Consider the following 25791-nt stretch of genomic DNA (forward strand, 5'->3'; position numbering starts at 1 on the left):
CCCTCAGAAATGTGAGGATTCATATAAATTTGTAGGAGTCTGTGCAAAGCCTTTTCACTTTGGGCAGAAATGCAGTCATTTCAAACTGACTCCTAGTCTGTGGGAATCTTGCAAATGGTCCACGTGCCTATTTACCTGATGCTCACTGACCGACAGTGCACCTGGGGGCCTAGTAATCACCGACAATCATTACAAGCATCGTGCATTAATTTAAGTGAAGTGTTTTGGAGGTGTTCGTGGAGGTGTTCGTGGAGGTGGGGGGGGGGGGGCGGCAATACTGTGCAGGGCAGTCCCGGCGTCTCCCGCCGTCAGTGCGCTCCCCGCAGACGGGAAATGTCTGAGAACCACGGACGGAGAAAAATACAGGCTCTTCAAAGTTACTGCAGGGGAGCAAAAGAGTACCGGGGCCTGGGGACTCCACCGGGAGGAAGAGAAGCGGAGCAGCAGGACGGCCCAAGGCAGGGAGTCGGGACGGATGCCTGTCCTGGAGCAAAAGGTCATCCTTTGTGCGGCAAGTCCCACCCGCGGCCCTCGCGGCGAAGACAAAGGGGGGAGAGAGAGTGTGGAGGGGGCGGGGGTGCACCTAGGGTCGGCTTAGGTGGTTTTTATTTTCGGAGCATCGCAGGTATCGCACCGCCCCCTCCGCCGGGAACCTCCACGCGCGCCCCGGGCTCCGTCGCAGGCCGCCGGGGGCCCGCGTGCCTCGGTTTCCCCCGTTATACGGAGCTGCTGGGAGACAATGGGCCCAAGGCGCCACGAGTGCTCCCCGGGTGCCAACATCGTGTCCCAGCGGAGCCCGGCGCCGGGGGTCGTCGGAGCCGGGTCCCCGGAGCGGGTGCGCCGCCCGGGCGCGGGGCAGCGGGGCAGCGGGGCAGGTGCGTCGGGCTGCAGCTGCGGCGCGGGGGAGGACCGGCGTGTCACGGGGTCCCGGCGGCGGCGGGGCGCAGGGGCGGCGGGGCGCAGGGGCGCAGGGGCGGCGGGAGCCGCGGAGCCCGGGCGGAGCGCGGCACGGCCGCCCAGGGGACAATGGGGGCCGCCGAGCCCTCCGCCGCCCCGGGCCCCCCGGCTCCCGCGCCCCCGGGCCCCCGCGCCCCCGCGCCCCCGCGCCCGCACCTCCTCCCCCACCGCGCAGCCCGCGCGCCCGCGCCTAGGCCGGGCCCCCCGCCCGTGCGCACCGGCCCCCTCCACGCCCCCCGGCCCCCGGCCCCCCGCGTCGCCGCCCCCTCCCCGCGCGCCCGCCCCGCACGCACCTCCCGCGCCGCGCCCCCGGGAGGCAGGGGGGAGGGAGGGACGCACCTGAGCGGGCGGAGCGGGGGGAGGGGGCGGCCGAGCCTCGGGGGGAGGGGTCGAGCGCCGGCCCGCGCGCGGCACCTCCCACTTCCGGCGGCGCGAGCCGGGCGGGCGAGGCTGGGCCGGGAGAGGAGCGGCCGCGGCGGCAGCGCGCCGCCCCCGACGGCGCCCCCTGGCGGCCGGCGCCGGCACCGTGCAGCAGCCGCGCACGCCGCGGTAGCCCCCGACCCGCCTGCGGACCCTCGGGGCGCGGCGGGGGGGCGGGGGGAGCCCAGGGAGGGCCGGGGCCGTGGCGATCAGAGAGGGAAGAGGACCGACGTGCTTCTAAAAGGTCGCAACCGAGACGCCCCTTTGCCGGGGACGCCATGCAGGGCAGGACGGTGCCCGGGCGCCGCCGAGGACGCCGCCGCCCGCACGGCCCGCTCGCGGCCGGGAGCCCGAGCCCGCGGCCCCGCCGCCGATTGGCTGAGCCGCGGGGCGGAAGTGATGCTGCTGTCACTGGCCGCCGGGCTCCCGGGGAGCCGCGAGTTTCCGCGGGGAGGCGGCGGCGGCGGCGGCGGCGGCGGCCGGGCGGGTGAGCGGGGCGCTCGGTGGGGGCGGGGCGGGGGGCGGCCCGGGGCGGGGGAGCGGCTCGGGGGGCGGGGGGCGGGGGCCCGGGCGCTTCCAGGGCGTCCTCCGAGGAGGCCCGCGCGGGCCAGGCGGGCCGGGGCCGGGCCGGGCCGGGCATCAATGAAGCCCAGGAGCCCGGGCCACAGGCTGCCAGGACAGCGGACGGCCCGCGACGGCCTTTCCTGCGCTCGGGGTGACCACGCTTCCTCCTCCTCTCCCGGGCACCTGAGAGCTGGAGGGGTTCGCAGAGCGGCCGGCTGAGGTCGCGAGCTGCCTGTGGGGGCGGGGGGGCGGGGGGGCGGCGATCCCGGACCCCCGGGGCGGGCGCGGAGGCGGCACTGCCCTGCGGGAGGCCGGGACGGAGGGCTCGCGGGGTCTGCCTCCCGCCCTCCCGCCCTCCCGCCCTCCCGGAGCGTGGGGGGATGCGGCGGCGGGCCCCCAGGTCCTCGTTTTTCTTAGCGAGGTCCGGAAAGGCATCTGGATGTGTTGGGACAGTAGAGGCAGCCGAGGAGCGGGGAGGAATTTGGGAGGGAACGTGCCCGGGCCTCGGAGACGTGGAATGCAGCTGCCGAGCGGGAAGCCGCTGCCCTGCCTTCTCCTGTCCCGGGGCGCCCGGGCGCTCGCTCGGCCGGTGAAGCGCCTCCTGCCTCCCGCCCCCCGCCCCGGCTCAGGCCACCGTCCCAGCACACAGCCTGCTTCTCCCCTCCCTCTGCTGCTCCCTCTGCTTGTTCTCTCTCTCCGTGTCAAATAAATAAATAAAATATTATATATATATATATAGGAAAAAGCTTCCCCTTTCTAAAGAGACTTCCACAAAATACCTGTTTTCCTGTAACGTTTTAAGTCGGGATCCCTTTGTGTATGTGCGGGTACCCAGCCCTGCCTGGGGGTGACACAAGCTCCGAGCAGATGATTCTAAAGGAGCCCAGTAGCTCCATGTTCTGCTGCCCACCCACCTGCCCCTGTCCCCACAGTTACCCACCAGTTCTAAATTTAGCCCTTCTGAAATCAAATCCCAGCCGCGGGTGTCGGGGTGTCGGTGTCGGTTGAGTGATTGGAGCCTGAGCTCCCGCTCGCAAGTCACCCAGCCACGCTAGTGCCTAAGGATTCCGGTCACTGCTACTTTCCAAATTTCCCATCATCTCTTCCTTCCCGGTTGCCCACTTGCTTTTTTTTAGGCCTGTTCGGTTTCGCTTGCATTCTCAGGTTTTCCCCGTTTCCCCTGCTTACTACCTACGCTTACTTAACTTAACCTGGCGTCCTTTGGAGATACAGAACTCAGGAAGTTAGCTACCACCTTGACTTCTAGGAAAGAGTGCTATCGGCTTCTCCGGCTTCTCCATCGGTGTATCTTGGCAACAGTTCAAGCCCTCTCCTAGGCCTCTGGGGGGGGGGGGGTAGAGGATGGCATGATGGTTAGGATAAGAAGTAGTGTTTCTGGGTCTAGTACCAAGATTTGGCCTTACCTTTCCAGTTCTGTGCCAGTCTACAACCAATCTGAGATCCCTGGAAATGACACTCGATCATTGCCAGTTCCCTTAGTCACAGATCATGGCTGGACTCTGCTTGTTCCACTGGACGAGGGAGGACACCATTTCTTCTTCTCTTGGGGCCCACAGGTCTGCAGTCTGTGCTCAGAGTCAACACTACTCAGTGAGAGTGATGCCTTTTCTCCATTTGCACAAAATGAATGTGAGGTGGTTAGCCAGACCAGGAGCTCAACCTCACACAGAGTCCAGGTAGGACTGTGGGCGCCATTGTGGGGAGTCGGCCCTGAGGACAACTGGACTGAGAGGTCACCTGGGGAAAGACTTATGTCCCCTCTAAATAAGGGAGGAACGTCTCTTCTAAAGGGTGATCATGTTTCCACCAGTAACCTACGGGAGCGATACAACTTTTGAGCCCTTTTCAGGGCAACAGCGGCAAAGAGCAGCATGTTGCCTGTGAGCGGTTGGATGGTCTGCTTGATTATCTGGTGAGGTGGCGATTGCCATCCTGCTGTGGAGGTGTCCACTGGGGTTAGTACTGGCCCACACCCCACTGCGGGGGGTGAGGGGAGTTAGTTCCCGTTGCTCAAGAATAAACGTGAATAAAAAGAGAGTATCAGATGTTTAAAATTTTAAAAGGAGTGGATTGGGGGCTTCTGGGTGTGACACACTGGTGGCCAGGTCTCCCCGCAGATACCCATACAGGTTGCTGATGTGCTGTCTGTTTGTCTGCAGCCTACTGCGCTGATGCCGAAGGGGAGGCAGAAAGTGCCACACTCGGATGCCCCCCTGGGCCTACCCACCCACCTCTGGTTGGAGTTAGCCGGGCTCTTCTTGCTGGTTCCCTGGGTCATGGGTCTGGCAGAGACAGACAGGCCTGGAGCCCAGGGTCCAGGGGGGCTAAGCTGGGCTGTGCATCTGGACAGCCTAGAAGGCGAGGGGCAGGAAGAGACTCTGGAACAGCAGGCAGATGCGTTGGCCCAGGCAGCGGGGCTGCTGAATGCCGGGCGCATCGGGGAGCTCCAGGGCTACTACCTCTTCACCCAGCCAGCTGGGCACCAGCAGGAGCAGCAGGTGGAGGCCCTCCGGCAGCAGGCGGAGACTGTGTTAGCCAGGCACGAAGCTGTGCGCTGGCACTCAGAGCAGAGGCTGCTCAAGCGGGCCAAGCGCAGCGTCCACTTCAATGACCCCAAGTACCCACAGCAGTGGCACCTGGTGAGTGTGGCCCTGCCGCCGTCAGCCGTCAGGCGGATAGGGTCTGGGTGTTCTCTTCTTTAGCGGGCTTCTGACTGTATTCTTCTCCCATTGCTCTCTTCCTTTGCCTGAGGAGACATTTCTGCGGGCTTCAGTGCCACATTTGGCCCTCAGGCTCCCCCTTCCCTGTGCTCACTTCTAGGGAGCCAGGGGACTGCAGAGGTTAGGGTGTGGGTGCGGGGCCAGGCTGCCTGGGCTCAAATCCAGCTTTGCCACTTACGTGGAGATTGTAACAATACATACCTTGTGGCATTCTGGTTAGGATAAGTGAACTAATAACTTTTATTGCCGGTGAATAATGTCTGGCTGGCCTTCCTGGAGAACGGGGTTGTGGCAAAGCCCTCACTTGTCCCTCTGTCCCCAACTACAACCACCATCTGGCTTTTTGATCGCGGCTAAGAGGGCAGAGGGTCTGCTGCTCTAACTTGTCTGTGTGTGAGTTGTGTGAACTATGTTGTGCGTCCCTGGGTTCCCAGGGCTCCGGGAAGAGCTCCTGACCCTGTGTCTCCCGCAGAACAACCGGCGGAGCCCTGGCCGGGACATCAATGTGACAGGTGTATGGGAACGCAATGTAACCGGGCGAGGGGTGACCGTGGTGGTGGTGGATGATGGAGTGGAGCACACTATCCAAGACATTGCACCCAACTATGTGAGTGGCCCTAGAACACCCCCTCTGACTCGCATGTTTTACCTCCTTCGGGACACTGCCTCAGCCTGGCCCCTTTCTTAGGGGTCCCTCGGCCACACAAAAGGGCCTGGGAGCTGGGATGGCATTTCCTCCAGCCAGCATTCCAGTCTGGCAGCTATGAAGCAGGGAGGGGACTCCAGGTGGCACTTCCTGGTTCTGGTTGCTGCTCCCTGCCCTAGGGAGTAAGGAGTGGCCCCTGTGGGCAACTTCCCCCTCCACACAAACCCTGAACACGTTCCTCTTCCCAAGATTTAGGTAGCTCTAAGTCTCTTTTATCCTGGACCTCTCAAGCCATGGAGTAGTCTCCTGGACCTGTTGTTGTAATAGTCAAGAAAGAAGTTTGCCGAGACCTTCTTTTGTGCCCCATGTGTCCTGTTCTCAAATCTGCATCCTGAGGGAGAGATGGGCCTGTTGCATTGGCTAGGACCCCCAACGTCCCAATTTCTCCCAATTTCTCCCGGGTCTCCTCTCCCCCTGAGCTCCAGGGCCTAATCCCTTAAAACTTGTGAATGACCTCATGTCACCCCCCACATACTATGTTTCAGAGCCCCGAGGGCAGCTATGATCTCAACTCCAATGACCCTGACCCTATGCCACACCCAGACGTGGAGAATGGCAACCACCACGGCACGAGGTGTGCCGGGGAGATCGCCGCTGTGCCCAACAACAGCTTCTGTGCAGTGGGAGTGGCATACGGGAGCCGCATCGCAGGTACCTTCTGGTCTAGCCTAGGTGGGCTTCTCCTGTAGTGACAGTTTTCACTCACTGCCTGTCCTTCCCCCAAGTCCAGAGGTGTCTTGTAGGACACATCAGTTCACTGATTTTCATCGGTGCAGTGGTATTTCAAACACGTCATTAGCTGCAAACCTTATTATATAAAACAGATGAGAGTGGGACTGGTCCTGTTGTGGGATGGAGGCCTCCTCAAGCCCCAAGTGCTCAGTCACCTCCCCCCTTTTTCTGATCAAATTATGTCCCATCTAATAACCCAGCTCACTGTAACAATGATTCCTTTTCCTTGCCTGGGTTATACTTGTATTTTCCTAATTCCCCAAGTACCCTTTTACCTGCTTTTCTTCCTTGACCCCGTATGTGGAGGCTCCCCTCACACCTCCCAGCTCTCCAGCACCCAGCCCCTCTGATGCTTGCTATCTGTGCTCCCTCCTTTCAAGAGAGCTGAGCAGCCCTGGCCCCCACGGGAGCTTGTTCTAAGGTTCCTTCTCCCAGACGTTGTCCATCAAGGCAGGACGTGAAGGGCGTGAACGGGGAAGCCCTCCCCGACTCCTCATGAGTGCTTGGAACCCACAGACTGAACACAGGCTGCATTCCTCTTACACTCCAGCAGAGGTCAGCAGCCCTCTCCGTAAGAGCTCCTGAAGTGAGCCAGACACTTCAGGCCCCAAGTCCCTTCAGAAAGCTCCATTTGTCCCTGCGTGGTCACCAGGATGTGACCCAGCCCATTTGAGAGGGTGAAATTAGGCATCCATGGAGGAGTAACAGTAACGCGTACCACTCATTGAACACCTTCTGAGTGTCAGGCACCATAGCGGTGCTTCTTTACGTGATTAAGGATGCAAGTCAGGGAACCTTGGCTACCTCCATTCTAGCCCAGGCCTCTTCCCACCAGACCACATGATCCTGAAAATCTAAGATTTAGCATTATGTTAAAAAACATTCTGGCTTTTTTAGAACATCTTTCCAAAGATACAAGAACGCTCGGAGGAAAAGTCTCCACGTGTGGCTCCTCACCACTCAGCTCCTCATCGGGTCAGGGGTGGGGGTGGGACCAGAGTGGTTGAGGAGCTGATGTGGCTTTCACTGCCTAGGTATCCGGGTGCTGGATGGGCCCCTCACGGACAGCATGGAGGCCGTGGCTTTCAACAAACACTATCAGATCAATGACATCTACAGCTGCAGGTAAAGAGAGCCAGGAACACGGTGAGGGAACCCGAGGCTCCAGCACTTGGCACAAAGCCTCCAACAGCGGAATGGCAAGATGGGCTGCCTCGGGCAGGTCCCTGCTGGGGGTCCTCTCCCTGGGTTCACCCTGGGAGTTCATCGCTCTGATTTCTCCAGATCCCCTGGCTGCTGGGTTCTCAGTCTTAAGCCCCACGTCACCCCAGTGACCAGGTTGCCGCATGAGGAATGTGCCAGTCGGCCCCATGTGTGTTTGTTTCAGGAGCTCCTCAGGGCTCCTCTCTGACCACAGCTGAGCCAAATGGCCCTGCACCCATTCCCGTGACCCTACACATGTCAGTGCACCTGCAGCTTCAGGCTCTGGTGATGGTTGGGGAGGGGATGGGGACAGGGTTCCTAAAAAAGGGAGAAACTGAGTTTAGGCTGCCCTCATGACACCGATGGCATCTGTTTTTCCCCCAACCAGCACCTCCCTCAAAAGCACATCACCCACAGGATACATTTCCCTTAGAAAAGGTATAGAGTGGGCAGCCCAGGTGGCTCAGCAGTTTAGCACCACCTTCGGCCCAGGGCATGATCCTGGAGTCCTGGGATCGAGTCCCACGTCGGGCTCCGTGCATGGAACCTGCTTCTCCCTCTGCCTGGATGTCTCTGCCTCTCTCTCTCTCTCATGAATAAATAAATAAATAAAATCTTAAAAAAAAAAAAAGGTTTAAAGAGCTCCTCAGACCCAGGAATTGCTACAGATGGAGTGCTTCCTTTGTGGGTGCTCTGCCATCAAGCCTGGTCTGAGTTCTCTTGATCAGGAGATGGTGGCCCCCTGTCCCTCTCAACCAATATGTATCATCCCCTGCTCCCTAGGACCTGAGGAAGGATGTTTAGGGACCGGTGAAAGTAGTCTGAAGCTGGGAAAGTTTCTAAGGAAAAAAAGAGCCTTATCACATACTTCTGTTCTCCACTTTGGAGCAAGGGCTGGATCATTGAACTGGAACCCCTGGGGAGACAGGAAGACTCCAGGCTGGGGTGGGGAGTATTGAGACTGGGAGGCCTGTGGGCAGCTGCAGTATGGCTCTGGCTCTTCCCTCTGGGTATTTCTCAACAGCTGGGGCCCAGATGATGATGGGAAGACGGTGGATGGTCCCCATCAGCTTGGAAAGGTAACTGAACTGCATGAAGGTTGAGAGGCCTTCTCCATTCGGGTCCTAGAACTGCTCTAAGCCACTCCCTTTCCTACCCTACCCGCCCCCTCCCCCCCATCTGTGGTGCCAGACTCCTGTCATCCAGCCTTACCACCTCCTTTTGGGCAAGTCCTCATAACCTAGGGGTGGGGAGTGCAGGGGACACTAGTTCTTGGAGAAGTGGAAGGATACCTTGAGCTGTTCCCTTTGGTTTTGTGCTTGTGCCCCCTCCCCCCATCACTGGGCCCAGGCGATTCCCCCTTGCTCCAGTGCCTTTGGGCTTTTTTTCCCTTTTCTTTCTAGAAGAGGAGGAGCTGTTGGTATGGAAAGTAGAGATTCCTTTTCTGGGCGTTCCTTGGCTGACCCAGGACATTTTTGCTCTTCAGGCCGCCTTGCAACATGGGGTGCTTGCTGGCCGCCGGGGCTTTGGGAGCATCTTCGTGGTGGCCAGTGGCAACGGAGGCCAGCACAATGACAACTGCAACTATGACGGCTATGCCAACTCCATCTACACTGTCACCATAGGTAGCAGCCTGGCGGCTGTGTGCATGAGCATGCGCGTGTGTCACTCTGTAGTGAGGAGTGTATGTGGGACTAAGTAGTGGAGGGGTTGTGTGTTTTGGGGTGCCCTGGCTTCGGGATGTCTATCCAACTGTATGAGCACGATCTTCTCTCCAGGGTCCTGTAGTTAGGAGGGAGTCGCCCTGCTTCAGAGGATCTCTGGACTCCCTTAGATGTCACTGTACCCTGGGAACACTTTCAGCCCATCATCTGCTTAGGCCTCTGCTGCAGCCTCTCTTAACATGGGCCACTGGCCACCTGCCTGAAGGCTTCTCTGACACCCCCGAGCGTGAATTAGATGCCCCGTACCCGTGCCCCCTACCATAGCATCCGCTGCCCAGCCGTGTTTATTCACTTACCCGACTTCCTCCCTGATTTTCGGCTCTTTGAGATAAACACTGAGGCCTTTGCCATGAGGCCCCAATGCCTCTCCCAGTGTGAGACTCACAGTTGATAATAAGTTAAAAAACATCGAGGAAGATGAATGTGTGGGTGGACAAGTAGATGTAGAAGTGGAACACCCCCAGATTTACCGGGGAGCCTACTGAGAGAATGGTGTTAGGGCCCAGAACACCGTCTGCCATTTGAAGTTGCCTATTCAGGTGAGCAGTGTGTGCGCTCTGAGGCACTGGAGCCACAGGGATCAGTTTTTAAACTCAGGGCAGCTCCTGGATGATAACTGTGATTTCATCAGGCCTCAGCTCTCATCTCCTCTACTCTGTCCCCAGGTGCTGTGGATGAAGAGGGACGGATGCCTTTCTATGCTGAGGAATGTGCCTCCATGCTGGCGGTCACGTTCAGTGGTGGGGACAAGATGCTCCGGAGCATCGTGAGTGCCTCCTGGGCCCCGCACTCCCTGCCCCTGCCCCCACAAGACTTGTCCCAGGCAGCACAGCCGTATTTCTCTGTTCCTTGCTTCCCTGGGCCACCCTTCAAGTCCTCTTCCCTAGCAGGTCTGGGTCTCAAAAGGGTATGCCACTGTTGGAAAATCAGAGCTGAGGACTCGAAACAAATCTGTAAATGGTTTTTACCTTTAAAATTTTAACTTACAAATATACATCTTGTCATAGGAAGTACTAAGCGTCACTCTGATTAAAGAACTCTTTTGAAATGCCTTCCTCTGGTAGAATTGGGGCTTTGGCAAATTCCTGTAGGCTTAGGAAAAAATCTGCATTCCATTGCTCTTTGGCCTTTCTGTAAATACTGTGAGTTCTGGGCACGTTCCTCGTTGGGAGTAAAGCTAGTGGTTCTCTTTATGGGATGGGCGGGAAAAGGAGTCCGGGAAATGTCTCTTGTCAGCCCAAGAAACAGTTCTTTCCTTGGAGCTAGAGTTGGAGCCATATCAATAGAAGATCAGAGCAGGCAAGTGGAGCTTCTCAAGCTGTGGAACCTTTTAAAGAATTCAGGGTCCAATGCCTACACTGACGGCTGGCTCAGCTCCATCCCAGCAGGTTCAGGCCAGGTCTCTGGACTGTGACCCCACAGCTCCCTGCCTGGCCCTGCTGACCAGAATAGTCAGTAAGCTCCATGGAAGAGCTGGGCTGGAGCCTCGGGAGTATCCTGCTTCTCCTGTGGCCTAGGTACTGGAGGTTTCTCCAGAGCCATTGGGAATCAGGCCACTCTGTCATCTGCTGGGTTGGATTCATTTTCCAAAACTGAAATTTTGTTTTGCCAATAAGTGATTTCTGGCCAACACATCGTTCCAAGGCCCTGTGCCATTGGCCCTCAGCCTCCCACCCCTGCCGGGGGAGAAGGAACAAGGGAGTGGGGTAAAGTAAACATGCCAGAGAGGCTGTGCCCAGCAGTCGTGGGTCAGGTTTAGAGGGCACCCCACCCCAGGCCAGGCTGGGTAAGGAGGAAGAACAGGAGCAAACTGTGCTCCTCACGCCTTGGCAGAAACTGGGGGATCCACCCCACTCACCGCACAGTCGCTCCTCTTACGCTGCAGCACCTGGATCTCCTCCTAATCCACTCCACTTCTCACCCCCACCCCACCTTCCATCTGAACTGTGACTTGTCCAGATATGAAGAGAGACTTAGTTCGGCCAAACTCCTGACTTTTAGACATCCCTGCCTGGGAAACCCCCATTGCCAGTTTCTGTTGGGTGACCAGCTCAGTGGAGTGGTCTCCCCAGTGCAGGGCGTGAAGCCTGTGCTGCCCACCGTCTGGGTGCCTGGGGCGCCTCCCTGGGCTTTCCCGGGGGGCTCCTGCCAACGTTGGCATGTTCACGGCCCACGTGAGACTGTCCCCATGACGCCGTTTCCTTAACAGGAAAAAACCCAGTCTGCTCCCTGGCACGGACCAGCCTCCCCAGTCTCACTGAGACTACAACTTGGCGGGTTTTTTCCCCTTTCCTTGTGAGAGCGCAGGGCACCTGGGTGAGAATTGCATCTCTCGGCAGCTGCTATGACAGCTAGGAGGGAAGCAGTGAGGACAATGGAGAAAGGACAGTTCTTGGCAGAAGTTAGTGCCCTGATATCTGCCCCAGAGAGAAGCCTGGGAGAAAAAAGTGCTTAGCCTTAACACTGGCACAATGTCCTAGATCCAAAGGGCCATCATGGAGCAGATGTAGGCAAACCCTTTGTAGCTCCAGGGCCAATTAGAGCACGAAAATAACTTGATGCCATCTCTTCCTGCAGGGAACCCCCCCACACACACACACCCTCCCCCCACTGTTGCCTCCTACCTGAGAACCACAGGTAGAGAAGGAAGACTCATGGGAACCACCCTGAGGCATGGGGCCCAGAGCCCAGAGGCAGTTGGGGCCAGGGTGGGCAGGCAGTGTAGACACAGCCCATGTTGAGCCCACGGGGCAGGCAGGGGCCCTGTTCCCTCTCCCTGGAAACACACTCCCTCTGTTCACACTGATGTCACTCCAGCCCCTGTCGCTGAGCTGCCAAGTTGGATTTCCTTGAATGGTGCCGTCACTGCTGTCTCAGCTCCAGCTGGGGCCCGGGAGCTCACCCGGCCACTTCCTCTGTCTAGCACAGTTGTGGGGGGTGCAGGGTCGGAATGGGGAATTTGGGAAACTGTTATTAGAGTAGCAGGAATCAGGAAGCTGCCTTCTACCCGCCTGTGAGGCCTTCCCCACAGCTCCATCTTTCTTCCTGCAGCCAGACCCTCCTGGGTACCTCTTTAGTCTTTATTCTTTTCTCAGTTCTATAGAGCTTGTCCTTTGTCCTGACCTGTTAGTTGGCCTCCCCGCTGAGGCTTGTTCTGAGGGGCCGTCCCCTCCCCCTCTCTGCGCAGCACCTGTGAGCTCCGTGCCTAACCCAGCCTCTCCCCCACCCACTCCCAAGGTGACCACTGACTGGGACCTACAGAAGGGCACAGGCTGCACTGAAGGCCACACGGGGACCTCAGCTGCAGCCCCCCTGGCGGCGGGCATGATCGCCCTAATGCTACAGGTGCGGCCCTGCCTCACGTGGCGTGACGTCCAGCACATCATTGTCTTCACAGCCACCCAGGTGAGACCCTGGCAGCCAGACACATGGCCTGGCCCCACTTTACCCAGAGTTTCTGCTCCCAAGCACTTGCAAGGAGTGAGAGGCTTCAGACTCACCCAGAAGTGAGGTGCCAAATGCTTTACAGAGCTACTTATGTATAGAACAGGTATGGGGACCCCATTATGGGCCTAAACTCATCCGTCCCTGTCCTACCTATTCCATTTCACCTGCAGAAGAGCCCTCTGGGCTCCTTTACTCCGGGGCTTGGCTCCCTCTCTTGGAGCAAGCCATGGGGGTGGTGATGTCATGGGGCTTTGCCCTTTTGTCCCAGCTCTCCTTGGGGAACCCGTTCCTAGTGGCCTTAGTGGGAGAGTCTGGATGGGGTCAGCCAGCAGGGTCAGCAAGGAAGCCAGAGTTAGGTTGTTGACATTATAGTTGGCCCTTGAACAGCATGAGTCTGAATGCATGGATCCACTGTAAATGTATTTTCATCATAACATTTTCTTTTCTCTAGCTTACTTTCCTGTAAGAATACAATATATAATGGATATAATATACAAAATATGTGTTTATCAACTGTCAGTAAAGCTTCCTGTCAACAGCAGGCTATTGATAGTTAAGTTTTGGGGAGTTAAAAGTCAGAGATGGATTTTCAGCTGTGGGGGAGGAGGGCTGGCGCCCATAAGCCTTGAATTGTTCAAGCATCAGCTATACTTTGGAAGCCCCCAAGACTAACCAGGACCTCTGTTCTCTCAGTATGAGGATCGCCGTGCAGATTGGGTCACCAATGAGGCAGGCTTCAGCCACAGCCACCAGCATGGGTTTGGCCTGCTCAATGCTTGGAGACTCGTTAATGCAGCCAAGGTGAACAGGTGTTGGCAGGGCAGGGACCCCTGCATGGGGTGGCTGAGGGAGGGGGCCATAAGTGCCTAAAACCTTGCCTGGCACGTCGTAGGTACTTAATAAATGTTCTTCATTTCATTTACCATCATGCCAGCCGATACCCATTTTTCAAACAAAGAAGCAGGTGCAACATTATCGTTGAAGTTTCCGAACTGTTGGTAGAGAGTATAGCTTGGGGCTCTCAGGGGGCTCTGGTTCTCCTCTTCCACCCTGGACACGGCCACTTCCTCTGGTTCCTTGTTTTGGCGCCACGGGGAGTACTCCTGAGGGTCATCAAGAGCCTCAGGAGTGAAAGGAAGTGATGAGGAGAGAGAAGAAGGGCTGGGCCCTGAGGATCGAGTTGATGAGCGTGTGTGGTCCGTCCTATTCATTCACCACCATCCCTTTCCTTTAATAGATCTGGACCTCTGTCCCTTACTTAGCTTCCTATGTCAGCCCTGTGTTAAAAGAGAACAAGGCTATCCCGCTGTCCCCCCACTCACTGGAGGTCCTGTGGAATGGTAAGTAGTCAGCAGAAAGGGGGTTAATCTGGGGCATGAGGTTTGGGGCGGGGTGATGGGGAAGTTAAACTCATCGTCCCTGCCTTTAGGAGCTGAGCTCCAGCCAGACCTGTGGAGTTTTCTTTGACCATTTTAGGACATGTTGCTGCTTCTGACTTGGCTGGCCTCTGGCTGCTTGAATAAGACCTTTCTCCTGAGTTACTAGTAGTGGGTAGGAGCTGCTGAGCAACCAGTCAGGACGGTGTGGGGGAGGAGTGGCGCTGGGACCGAGCAGACGAGGCAGGACTTGAAAGATGCTTCTTTGACTTCCATGCCAGGAATTGCCAGGCAATTCTCTTCTGCCTAGTGGCCTCTGGATGAAGTAAATGAACTTCTTCCTTTGATTCTCTGGCTTGTCTAATACAGAAGTCAGATGGGCTGTTTGGGGTGGGACAGGAGGACCTGGGTGTCTCCCTGGGGTATAGTTGCCTGCCCCCTGCCCCCACCTCCCGTCACACCCAGAGTCAGCGGTACTGTCTGAAGTTCTGCAAGTCAGAGGTGTGGTTTGTGTTGAGCATTGAGATTGAACCCCTGCCCAGAGAAGAGGGAAGCTGGGTGACAATGCTTGGCATCTGTCAGCAGATTCCCCCGAGTTCCCGTGTGAGAGTTTCCCTACTTCTAGCTCCGAGGAGGATTTTTTTTTTTTTTTCCCTTGAGGAATTTTGACAGGCAGAGTTGTTTTGCTATTTTTTGTGAAGATTGAAGCATGCCATGTTTGGGGCCCAAATTAGAACTCCGTCCTCAGCCACTCTGGTTTGATCCTAGAAAGTGATCAAACCAGAGCAAGAACAAGAGGAGGAATGGCCAAAGAAGGGAGCCCAGAAGGGCAGGGGCAGCTTCCCTTGGGTGGAGGTTCCCCTGAGAAGGGTTCCACTTTCTGTCTCCCTAACCGTGCCCAGCACTTGCCCAGCTTCCCTCTACGTGGAAGGAAATCCATGGACCTGGTTCATCGCACTTTCCGTAAAAGGAATGCTATCTTGGAAAGGGCACCGGCCAAGGCAGAGAAGTGCAGGAACATTCCTAGGAATGCAGTTCAGTCGGATCCCCCTGGGATCTGTACTGACAGGTCCTGGAGATAGTGTGCCCTCTAGTTTGGACCACTCATCCGCGACTCTCCGACTGTCCTTTAAGTAACAGTGTGACCTGTAGTCACAATTATCAAATGGGAGTTGACTTCAAAGAGGGTTGGGGGCCTTCCCAGCCTCGTCACCATCTTCTTCCCACTGACCGGGGGACATTGCCCCAGTAAGCAAGACCAGCCTCCCTGGCAACCGCTTGTTTGTCACTAGGAAGGACAAATGGTCCTGGGCCAACAAGAGTGGAAAATGGGGGTAGTGGGAAGAGAGGAGGAAGCAAAGGGAGATGTAAACTCTGAGTTTTGCTAGTGTGGAGCGTAGTGGGCAGGGCAGCTGCGAATTTCTGAGGTCAGCAAGGGTGTCTTCCCTCTTGTGACTCCATTTACCCCCTGGAGAAGACAGAAAGCGCAAGCTCATGGGTGTGCCTGGAGGTTGAAGAGAGTCTAGTTAACAGAGATTAGGGTAGCTCAGCCCTAGACTGTCCAGAAACATGCCCCCGTGGCCAAACTTTGGTCTTTCCCCCCAAGACCTGGGGGAACCCATGTCTGAGGGCTCAGAGTGAACTTTTTGTAATGTGGAGGGGGCTGACCGCACCACAAGAGGAGTAGAGGCGAGCTACTACTGAGACTCTAGAGCAGGCATCCAACAGAGCTTTCCACAGTGATGAAAATGTTCTCCGGCTGTGCTACTCAATTCTGTGGTTCCCTACTAGGAAACAAGTCCCTGCCTGCCTCTGACCCGGAACCCTTGAAAGTCAATTAGCTGAAGCCTTGCTCACTTGTATCACCCACGGAAGACTCAGTTCATTGCAATGAGCTTTCTATCCCCACGTCACCATGTGCTGTTGGATATTCCACCAGCAGAAGTCATGTCATACATGCAACATTTTAGATTTCATTGTCACCCCCTTAGAGCCAGCTGGCTTTCCAGTGCCTCCTATTTTCTGCCAGAGCCGTTGCCATCACACTTGAAGCTTTGGAGTCGTCAGCCACCACCCCCCACCCCCCACCGGATCCCTTGATTCTCCCCAGGTCTTCCTCTGTCCTTCCCCCTGAACTGGAGTCTTTCACATATTTCTCTGGAATGTCTCTTGATTGATTCACTCATTCATTCTGCTAACGTGAGACGCGCCTCATTCCAGGCACTGTATTAAGTTCTGGGGATTCAGAGATAAGACAGGATCCCTGCCCTCAGGAGCTCACAGTGGGGGAAAGGTGGCCCCGGCTGCGGTAGAGATGACACTGGTGTCACGGAGAGATGACTCCTGCTTGGGGAAGACGGGAGGGCTCTTGGAGGAGCCAGGGACTGACGAGAATTCCAGCATGTAGCTGGCCAAGAGAAGAGGTGAGGAGAAGGACATCCAGACAGCGGAGGCCACACCTGCAGTCAGTGGAGCTTTGGGGAACCGCGAGCCCACATGGTAGAGCTGGGGCAGGGGCATGAGGAGCAGGACCAGATAGAACCGGGTGTGTCACGGGGAGGAGTTTGGACCAGACCAAGAAGGCTGTGTGTGGGGAACCTTCGAGATAAGTTGTCACCAATTGCTGGTAGGGAAAGGTGAAGGAGAACAATCCCTTGTCTTTTAGAGCTACATACTCTGTCTCTACTGGTAAGATTACAGGGTGCCTGGAGAGGCCATCGAAAGACTCTGGGAAGGGGAAGAAGTGGGGACCATTGATGAAACAAGATTGGCCATGTGTTGATAAGTATTGGAGTTAGGTATTGAGAACATCTGTTCTATTTTTTATATGTGCCTAGAATTTTCTCTAGTAAGAATATATGTGTGTGTGTGTGTGTATATATATACACACACACACATATATGAATGTATATATAAATATATTTATATGTGCATTTATATTTTTAAAGCCTTTTTTTTTAAAGATTTTATTTATTTATTTGACAGAGGGAGAGAGAGAGCTAATAAGCACAGCAGGGGGAGCTGCAGAGGGAGAGGGAGAAGCTGAGCAAGGAGACTGATGTGGGGCTTGATCCCAGGACCCCAGGATTATGACCCGAGCCACAGTCAGACACTTAACCAATGGAGCTTCCCAGGAGCCCCCATTTATATTTTTTAATAAATAAAAAGATTTACAAGTTTTTGAGCTTGAGCAGCTGGGTAGATAGTGATGCCATCAAATGAGATGAGGAGCCCAGGCTGAAGGACAGATCTGGACAAGGACTGGGGAGTATAAGGAACTGAAGCCAGGAATTTGGCTCTGCTGTATTGGAGGCTTCTGGGCAACATCTAAAGATTATATCCAGAAAGTGGTTGACAAAATAAGTTCAAAGGTCCATACTGGTGGCAATGGTTTGGGAGTCACCAGTAAAAGCAGAGGAAAGGGTCTGGAGAAGAAAGTTGCCCAGGGTTGGCAGGCAGACAAAGGATAAAAGAGGACCCAGAACACAGACTGCATTAAAGGCGTAGTCCAAGGAAAGACACTTCTGAAGAAAAAGGGGAGGGATGAAATGGGCCAGAGGGTAGGAAGAGAGTGTCACAGGAATTTTGGAATTCGGGCCATCTCAGTGAGAGAGGGCAAGGAGACAAGACGGAGGAGCGGCCTTCTGTTTGCCGCACAGGTCCCGGGTTACCTGGAGAACTGCCTGTGTACTCATAGGGGCCAACATTCAATCACACCTGGTTGAATAATTCATGGGGATAGAAGATTTCGGTTAAAGATGGCAGCTTGAACATGTTCTTTTACTTCTGCTTTCTCCCAAAACCTCACCAAAATAAGAATAAAGGAATAAAAATGGCATAAGCACAAGGACAAAGAGAATGGGAGAGAGACTAGAACCAATGAGAGATTTCATCAAATTTTTGGAAGATGGCAAATGAATGGAGAAGTGAGCGGGGCTGAGAAAATTGCATACCAAATACCTGCAAAGGCGATACTAAGAAACAAGCCCCTTCATGCCACAGAATCCCAAAAGGCTCAGGATTTGGAGGTCCCATATGTTCCAAGAGACAGAGATGAGGTATGAGGCGAAAAATAGGGAATCGCTGAAAAGATAGACTCCTGGGCACCTTCTCCCTTCATTGGCAGCCAGGTGATGCCCCTTCCTTGTCCTGGCAGGAGTGGGAAACTTTGCTCTCCAGAGCCAAGGAGGGTACAGGGGGAGGGAGACCCTCCCCTCCAAGCCAGCTGCCCAGATCCCAAGGCCCTGGCAGCCAGGAGATCCAGAGGCTCTTCTCTAGAACAGTAGGAGGATCCCTCATGGAAAGACTTGGAGATAGAGATACAGAGGGCTCCTCCACAAACCTGTCAGGTGCCAAGCCAGCCAACCTTAGGGAAGCCCCCCAGTATAAGGTTCCACCCATGCTTAGACCCTCCAACTGGCTTTTATTTTTTTATTTTATTTTTTTAAATAAACTTTTTTTAAAATTTTATTTATTTATGATAGTCACAGAGAGAGAGAGAGAGAGAGAGGCAGAGACACAGGCAGAGGGAGAAGCAGGCTCCATGCACCGGGAGCCCGACATGGGATTCGATCCCAGGTCTCCAGGATCGTGCCCTGGGCCAAAGGCAGGCGCCAAACCGCTGCGCCACCCAGGGATCCCTCCAACTAGCTTTTAAAGCTGATAGAGATCACTGCCCACTTGAAAAAACAAAGAATAGAAAACTTCCAAACCCTGAGGATGGTTGTAGTCGCTAAAATTCAGCGGAACTAATTATCACGTGGGAAGGTCGAATAAGGATACTTTCAGACCTGCAAGTCTCGTTCATGCTCTCTATGTCTGAAACTGCCAGTAGAGGCAGTGATTCCACAAGGAAGGATAAACCAGGGGAAGGAAAAGATGGGGGATAGGGCAGTCCGGGTGGCTCAGCAGTTTAGCGCTGCCTTCAGCCCAGGGTGTGACCCTGGAGACCCGGGATCGAGTCCCACATCGGGCTCCCTGCATGGAGCCTGCTTCTCCCTCTGCCTGTGTCTCTGTCTCTGCCTCTCTCTCTGTGTCTCTCATGAATAAATAAAGTCTTTAAAAAAAAAAAAAAAAGAAAAGATGGGGGATAGAGAAAGGGCATGCAGACCGAGAGGAGGCAGAAGGACAGGGAGGCCCCAACGCAGTGGCAGCGCAGCAGATAGGAACAGGAGCCTGGGAACCCAGGTTGGAGGCTCCGGGGGAAAGTAGCACCGAGGGAGCCTCTGATCTGCTTGTTCATTTGAAGAAATAGTACTCAGAGAGGTTATGTGGTTCTTTCGTGCAGTTTGGGAAAAATTAGAGCTGGGGAAACGAATTTAAGTAAACCAAAGAACAGGGCAATGATTAACTCCAGAGGGTAACCGGCAAATTGTTCAGAAAATGAAATCACTATATACTCCTTGGCTAAATTCCATATAATATTTATAAGGCCACGTAAGAAAACAGAATATTAATCTAACTGAAACTTGTGATGTAGTTATTTTGAGAAGATGGACAGGAGGGCAGGGTAGAGAGAAGGTCTGGGCATAAACCATGAAATAGTCACACATGCCTATTTGGAAACACAAAGGTAGGTCCCAGAAGAAAACAACCAAAAGCAATAAACAGTGTCTGCTTCTGTGGAGTGGCTCACGAAGATGGTGAGGAATGGGTTAGGAAATTGCTCTTTGACTTGTGAAGCCATGTACACTGTCTTGATGGAAAAAATGTTAAGAATGAATGGGAGGGTAAGAAGTGCAGATAGTGAATGTAGACATCTTTTCCAAGAAGTTTCCCAGTAAAGGGAAAGACATACGACCCGATACTTACATGGTCTTAGTACTCGGTACTGTTCTAAGTGCTCGACGTGTATGAACTAATACAGTCCTCCAACCAGCCCCACGAGGTAGGTAGTGTTACTCTCCAAGATTTCCAGTTAAGGAAACAAATCTGATTCTCACATTTAGGACAGGGCTGCGCTAGGGAGGATGCACCCAGGGTGGATGGCTCCAGAGCCCACATTCTTAACACTGGTGGGCAGAAAGAAGTGAAGAGTTAAGGGAGGGTTTATTTGTTTTTGTTTTTTTGTTTGTAGTAGTAGAGACATAAACAAGCCGATCCAGCCAAGGAGATGGATCATGGGGCTGGTCTGATGTTGGACCCTTGCCAGCCAGTTGCTGTGAAAGGGAAAGAAAGAAAGCAAAGGAGCTTCAGACCATAAACAAGAGGGTGTTGGAGAGCTGAGCGGTGGGGAATCTTAGCCCTTAGGAGAGAGGAGCTGGGTGGAATGCCAGGAAGTGAAGGTCAAGAAGGGAGGGAGGTCACAGAGATGGCAGGTCCTTGTTTTCAGAAAAGGTGGGCCACTGGCTTTGAAGACTCGCAGGGTGGAATGGAAGAACACGCACACTTGGCCACGTCTATGCCCGGAGAGAGGTCAAGATGGGTGTTTACCACAACACGCGATCTAGAAGTGTGGGAGCTTCTCTGCGTTTTTGCTCAACTCCTCTTCTGATGTGTCTTCAATTCATTTGCATCGCTTATCTGAAGAAACCCACAATGAGAGTCTCTAAGCCACTCAGAAGTGAAGCAGTCCCAGCTAACGACAAGGCCCAGGGTGTGGTCGTGGAAGGGGGCGCCGACGTGGGGACATGGGCAGACCAAAGAGGCCAACAATATGAGGTCACGACGTGGGACAGCGGTCCTCGGAGCGGGAGCACCGCGTGGCAGGGGATGACCAGGCGGTGCACCTCTATGAGCGCAGCAGCGGGGAGCGGAGGGGGGCTGAGTAGGAGGCCCACGGGCAGACAGTAGTGGTGCCACCGACCCGACCGAGCCTTGCCTTCCTCTTGCTCCCATGGCAGCCGTCCACCCTCTCACCGGAAAGTGGAGAGCTGGTCTCCGCCTTGCCTGTTGGATAAGTGGGAGAAGTGCTTTAGAAAGAATTTTTGTCTCCTTGCCCCCTAATTTTTTTTTTTTTTTAATATTCCCCACTTGAGTCTTCCACCTTAGTAGTTGGTGTTTTTCTTAAACTTTGTTTTGAAATAACTGTAGATTCACAGGGGGTTGCAAAGCAATGTTTGGGGGGAGTTTCACACACCCTACTCCCCATGTTGGTGTCTGAAACAATTCTAGTACAGTATCCAGTCCAGTAAAACGACACTGCCATGACCCATGGGGCATAGTCAGATCTCCCCGGGCAGACAGGCACTCCGATTTGTATGTGTGTATGTCGGGGTGGGGACGGGGCTCCAGCGTGTATCCAGCACTACAACCAGGATCCAGAGGCCTCCACCCCCACGCCCGCCTCTCCGAGCTCCACTGTGTCAACCCTTTGCGGCTCTGCCCACGCCCTGGGCCCCATCCCCAGTGCCTGGCAACCACCCATCTGGCAACTGTCTGCACATTTATGTTATTCATGAATATTACACAACGGAAATCACGCACTGCGTATCCTTGTAAGGTTGACTGTTTTTCATTCAGCATCATTTCCTCGTGGTTTATTCACTTGAGTAGTTTTTTTTAGAAACTTGTACTGCCTTCCGTATGGAACTTATTCATTTCCACCCCTACCTTCGGGCCATCTCCCCTCCTGGGCTGTACCACTGCCTGCCAACACTGTACCCGTCCCTTGCCGCCTCCGGCAGATCTCCCTGCCATGTGCCTAGAGCCATCTGGGTCCTCTCTGTTCTAGCATCAGTTATGTACTCCTCACACCGTCTCGTTCTCCACTTGCAGGTAGAAGGCAGAGATCATGTCCAACTTACCTTTCTATCCCCAGCATCTAGTACAGTGCCTGAAATGTAGGAGGTACTCAGTAAATTATTTTTTGGATGAATGAATGGTTGAAGTTGCTCTGTTTGGTTCTTATATTGTGTCTTGAATATGTTACCTTCCCAACGAGACTCTAAACTAGATTGTCAACCCCTTGACAGCAGCCATGACAATCCATTTATTTGCGTGCACAGTTAGGGCTGCGTTAGGTATTTGTATGTGGCTTCAATGAGCATGTGCCTTTGTGTGTGTTGGGATGAAGTGAGGGCGTAAGTGTTTATGGGGCTGGTCTCCCAGCTGCCCAGCCTGACTTCCCACAGTCAGCAGGACGGACCTGGAGATGTCGGGGCTGAAGACGCTGGAGCACGTGGCGGTGACAGTCTCTATCACTCACCCACGACGCGGCAGCTTGGAGCTGAAACTGTTTTGCCCCAGTGGCATGATGTCCCTCATCGGCGCCCCCCGCAGCATGGACTCGTACGTACACCCGTCCATACCTTTGAGCTTTTTTTGCATCAAGGGTCTTTGCAAGGAAAAGATACAGATGTGGATGCTGGCCCTGCCCTGAGCTCTACGGCACCGGCTGACCATGGCAGCTGCAAGCCATTTATTGCCTGTCTTGTATAAGTCACTTACAATGTGCCAAGCACTGTATTTGACCAAAATTTTCTCTAATTCTTACAAGAACTATGCAGAGGAGCCTTTAACCTCCTTTTACAAATGAGGAAATAAGTCGCAGAGCTAGTAAGTGCCTGAGGAAGTAACAGCCTAGATCTGTCAGGCTCCCCAGCCTGTGCTCTCCCCACATTGCTTTTCCCACTGTGACATGTTGACACCAGTCCCTCATCTGGGATCCCCGGGGAAGGGACAGCTCTTGGGGACCCCTCATGGCACGCTCCCTGGTGGCTGTAGCTCAGGCCACAACTGCTACGTTTTGACGGCTACTGCAGTGAGGAAATCATGTTTGTGGGCAAAGGGTCAGTTCCCTGCCCTACGCCTTCCAAGTTTTCTACTCTTTCCTGCCCCCCACAGAGATCCCAACGGCTTCAATGATTGGACCTTCTCCACTGTGCGGTGCTGGGGGGAAAGAGCGAAGGGGACTTACAGACTCATGGTCAGGGATGTAGGTAAGCCTGCCTGCCTTCTGTCTGGTCCCTCTGGAGCGCAGAGCCCCCACAGAGACCATCCCGTGGAGAATGCTTAGGGTTGCCATTGGACCAACAGGGTAGATGCCAAGAAGTACATCCCATCTAAAATATGGGTGCTGAAATCTGAAATTGTTCATTGATACTACCTCTCATATTCCTTGGAGAAGTGACTGATCCATTTTTCCTCAGGATAGCAACAAAAATTCCCTGTTGAAACCACATTTCAAGTTCTTTCACATATAACCATCCTTCGACCAGCCCTGGTAGGCAGGTAAGGGCAGGACTAATTTTCACCATTTTTTGGTTGTTTTTTTTTTTTTTTTTTTTTTTTTTTTTTTTTTTAAACTGAGGTCCACCCAAAGGTCTGAAGTGACTGGTGCAAGGTCATACAATATTCCAGAGGAGACTGGAAACCAAACCCAACTCTCCTGGCTTCCAGCCAAGTTAGGTATTCACTAGACTGGTGGTTTTCAAACCTTTCTTTAATTTAGTAGGAAAAAAATTTTTTTTCAAGCAAAATCCCAACTGAAACCCTAAAAGACGAAAGAAACAAAGGCAGAACTTCTTTGCTTCGGAGTTAGACCTTTCAGCCTCCCAGTCTCCATCCCTAAGGGCGCCCCGTGAGGCACACCTGCAAAAGCCCTGGTCAGTGGACACAGGCCTCTACTGCAGCAGATCGTGTGCTCCAGTCCCCCTAGGGGGTGGGGCGGGCAGGGCCTCTGCTGCTTGCAAGGCCAGTGGAGGGGCAGGGCTCACGGACGCCCCACTTGCTGCCCTAGGAGATGAGACACTCCAGCCTGGCATCCTCCAGCAGTGGCAGCTGACCCTGTATGGCTCTGTGTGGAGTCCAGTAGACATCAAGGACAGGCAAAGGTAGGTGCCAGATGCAGGTGCCAGGGGGAAGGCTGCTCATGGGGCTGGAGGAGGCCGCTGAAGGAGCTCCACCTCCCTGGGAACCCACAGTACAGCTCCCCACCCCATTTTTGTGATGAGGCTTCCTCCCTCTCTCCAGCCCTGAGGTGGGAGGAGGAGTGAGGGCCCAAGGGAGGGGGGACAAGTTCAGGAGGGCATCCTCATGTCTTTTCTTCTCCACAGACTGTTAGAAAGTGCCATGAGTGGAAAATACCTGCATGATGGCTTCACTCTGCCCTGCCCTCCTGGGCTGAAAATCCCCGAGGAAGATGGTTATACCATCACCCCTAACACCCTCAAGGTACGAGGGCCTGGCCTCCAGCTCCAGCCGGGTGGGCCAGCAGGAGTGTCCCGGCAGATCGAGTCCTTGCTGGGGTACTCCAGGGGACTTGAGAAGTGAGGGGCTGGGAGGACCTGGGTGGGGCGAGTGCTTCAGGGTGGGAGAGGTAGTCCCTGGAAGGTGACAGGCTTTTTCTGAGTTCATCGTTCTGGGCCGAGGAAAGCCACAGGCTTTGGGAAAGCATCACTAACTTAGGTGCTTGACTTTTCCCCAGACTCTGGTGCTGGTAGGCAGTTTTACCATCTTCTGGACCGTTTACTACATGCTGGAAATATACCTGAGCCAGAGGAACGTGGCCACTCACCGAGTTTGTAGGAGTGGACCCTGCCACTGGCCCCAACGAAGCCAAAAAGCCAGGGAAGAGGGAACAGAACTAGAATCAGTGCCACTTTGCAACAGCAAGGATCCAGATGGAGTGGAGACGGAACGTGAGGGCCCTCCCACCACCTCTGATCCCCTTGCCCCAGACCTGCTGGCTCCAGGGGACTGGGGCCCATCCCAGGACAGGAGTACCCTGAACTGCCCTCATCATCACCTAGCGCCAGACCTGTTGCAGGGGAAAGAGGAGCAGATTTGCTGACCCACGGCCTAACAGACTCAACGTGGGACGGGCTCTTCCTTCCTGAAGCCAAGGAAGCTGGGAAGGCTGCTCTGAAGTCCCGAGAGCTCTGGGGAGAAGGCAGCCGTGATGCTAGCATCAGGAATCCACAGGCCTAAAGAGTGCGCTCTGACTTCACTCTGGGAGGGCGAGGGCCTTCTGAAAGTGCAGTGACAGGAAGAGTCCCAGAGAACAGTGTGGCCACAGCCACTGGATCTTCCTCCAGCTGGGCGGGGGCTCTTGGTGAGAAGGTCTTGGACACGTGCTCGGCCCCTCCCATGGGGCAGGCCTACCACCTCGTTTCTCCTGGGCAAGCCAGCGATGTGGGTCACGGGGACCCTCACCCACGGGCGGCCGGGGTGGAGCCTGCGATGGCCAGAAGAGCCTCTCCGGAGAAACGTCACTGGGTCACATGGGAAGAGGTCTCGGGCTGAAGGCTGGGAAGAGCCCGTGGCTATATGCCTGCCTTTTAATGACCCAGGACCTAGGAACAGCCGTCTCTTCCTCTCCCGCCTCCCCCTCCCTGCCCACGCCTGGAACCTAAGACGTACTGGTATGGCAGTTAGCCCTCCACCCAGCACACTCGCCCTGAAAGCAGCTGCCTCCATTAGCCCCCATCAGAAGCCAAGCCCAAACACACCCCGACTCCTTCCCCGGCGCCCCTCACCCTCCATCCTGAAGGATCGGTACGATGCTCCTGGCAAAGCTGCGGATGGGCATGGGTCCCCGGCGCCTGCGCGGCTTCACGAGGTGGTCTGTGGCAGGACTGTGACAGGGGCAGCCACTGCCACTCCAGCCCTGCGACCGCCCTGTCTTCCCCTGCACAGTGCTCAGGGAAATGGCCTTCCCCGCTGGAGGCCAGCCGTCTGCCTGACCGGCTGTGACTCCTCCCGGCATTGGCCTCCTCCCCTCTTCTGAGCTAGTTGATTGATCAAAAGTTTTTTTAACGCTTAAGATTTGGGTTTCTCTTTTCACAGCCACATTTGTTTGAATGTTTTTCTGCACAGCTTTTCCAAAATAAAAACCTTCCACGCAACGCTGCCCTTCCCCATCCTTTCCTCAGCCTCCTAGAGCTAATGCCAGTTGCCAAGTCGCTCCTCCCGGCCTTCGGTCCCCGAAGTTCACTCTCCTCCTCCTCTGCCTGGTCCTCTGAAGGACGCTGACCCCTCCT

At 55.0% G+C, this 25791-nt stretch overlaps 2 protein-coding genes across 12 annotated transcripts in view; one reads left to right on the plus strand and one right to left on the minus strand.

Moving 5' to 3' along the window:
• Positions 1 to 1402, minus strand: part of RNF214 (ring finger protein 214) — a 47271-nt gene extending 45869 nt beyond the window's left edge. For 2 of the 3 annotated variants that reach the window (XM_038536041.1, XM_038536039.1), the window contains exon 1: positions 1297 to 1402. The gene's annotated coding sequence lies outside the window, so the exon portion shown is untranslated. Of the gene's footprint in view, positions 1 to 1250 lie in introns of all 3 variants that reach the window. The other variant, XM_038536040.1, reaches the window with a different exon arrangement.
• PCSK7 (proprotein convertase subtilisin/kexin type 7) lies at positions 383 to 25656 on the plus strand. 9 transcript variants are annotated; one of them, XM_038536032.1, is made up of 18 exons: positions 1483 to 1621; positions 3519 to 3638; positions 3773 to 3917; positions 4122 to 4601; positions 5155 to 5289; positions 5874 to 6039; positions 7155 to 7245; positions 8348 to 8402; positions 8810 to 8948; positions 9713 to 9813; positions 12285 to 12452; positions 13188 to 13295; positions 13732 to 13834; positions 21943 to 22099; positions 22655 to 22749; positions 23550 to 23643; positions 23866 to 23983; positions 24237 to 24602. In XM_038536032.1, the coding sequence occupies exons 4-18, from the start codon at positions 4134 to 4136 to the stop codon at positions 24600 to 24602; spliced, it is 2364 nt and encodes a 787-aa protein (XP_038391960.1). In that variant the 5' UTR covers positions 1483 to 1621; positions 3519 to 3638; positions 3773 to 3917; positions 4122 to 4133. The 9 variants fall into 9 exon arrangements, with proteins under 9 accessions (XP_038391958.1, XP_038391957.1, XP_038391960.1 ...); XM_038536031.1 differs by lacking the exon at positions 1483 to 1621 and adding an exon at positions 1754 to 1864; XM_038536036.1 differs by lacking the exon at positions 1483 to 1621 and adding an exon at positions 1754 to 1864 and having other exon boundaries at positions 3773 to 3874.
• Positions 25657 to 25791: the final 135 nt, after the last annotated feature.

The sequence above is a fragment of the Canis lupus genome, chromosome 5, assembly GCF_011100685.1.
Source record: "Canis lupus familiaris isolate Mischka breed German Shepherd chromosome 5, alternate assembly UU_Cfam_GSD_1.0, whole genome shotgun sequence".
Lineage (NCBI taxonomy): Eukaryota > Metazoa > Chordata > Mammalia > Carnivora > Canidae > Canis > Canis lupus.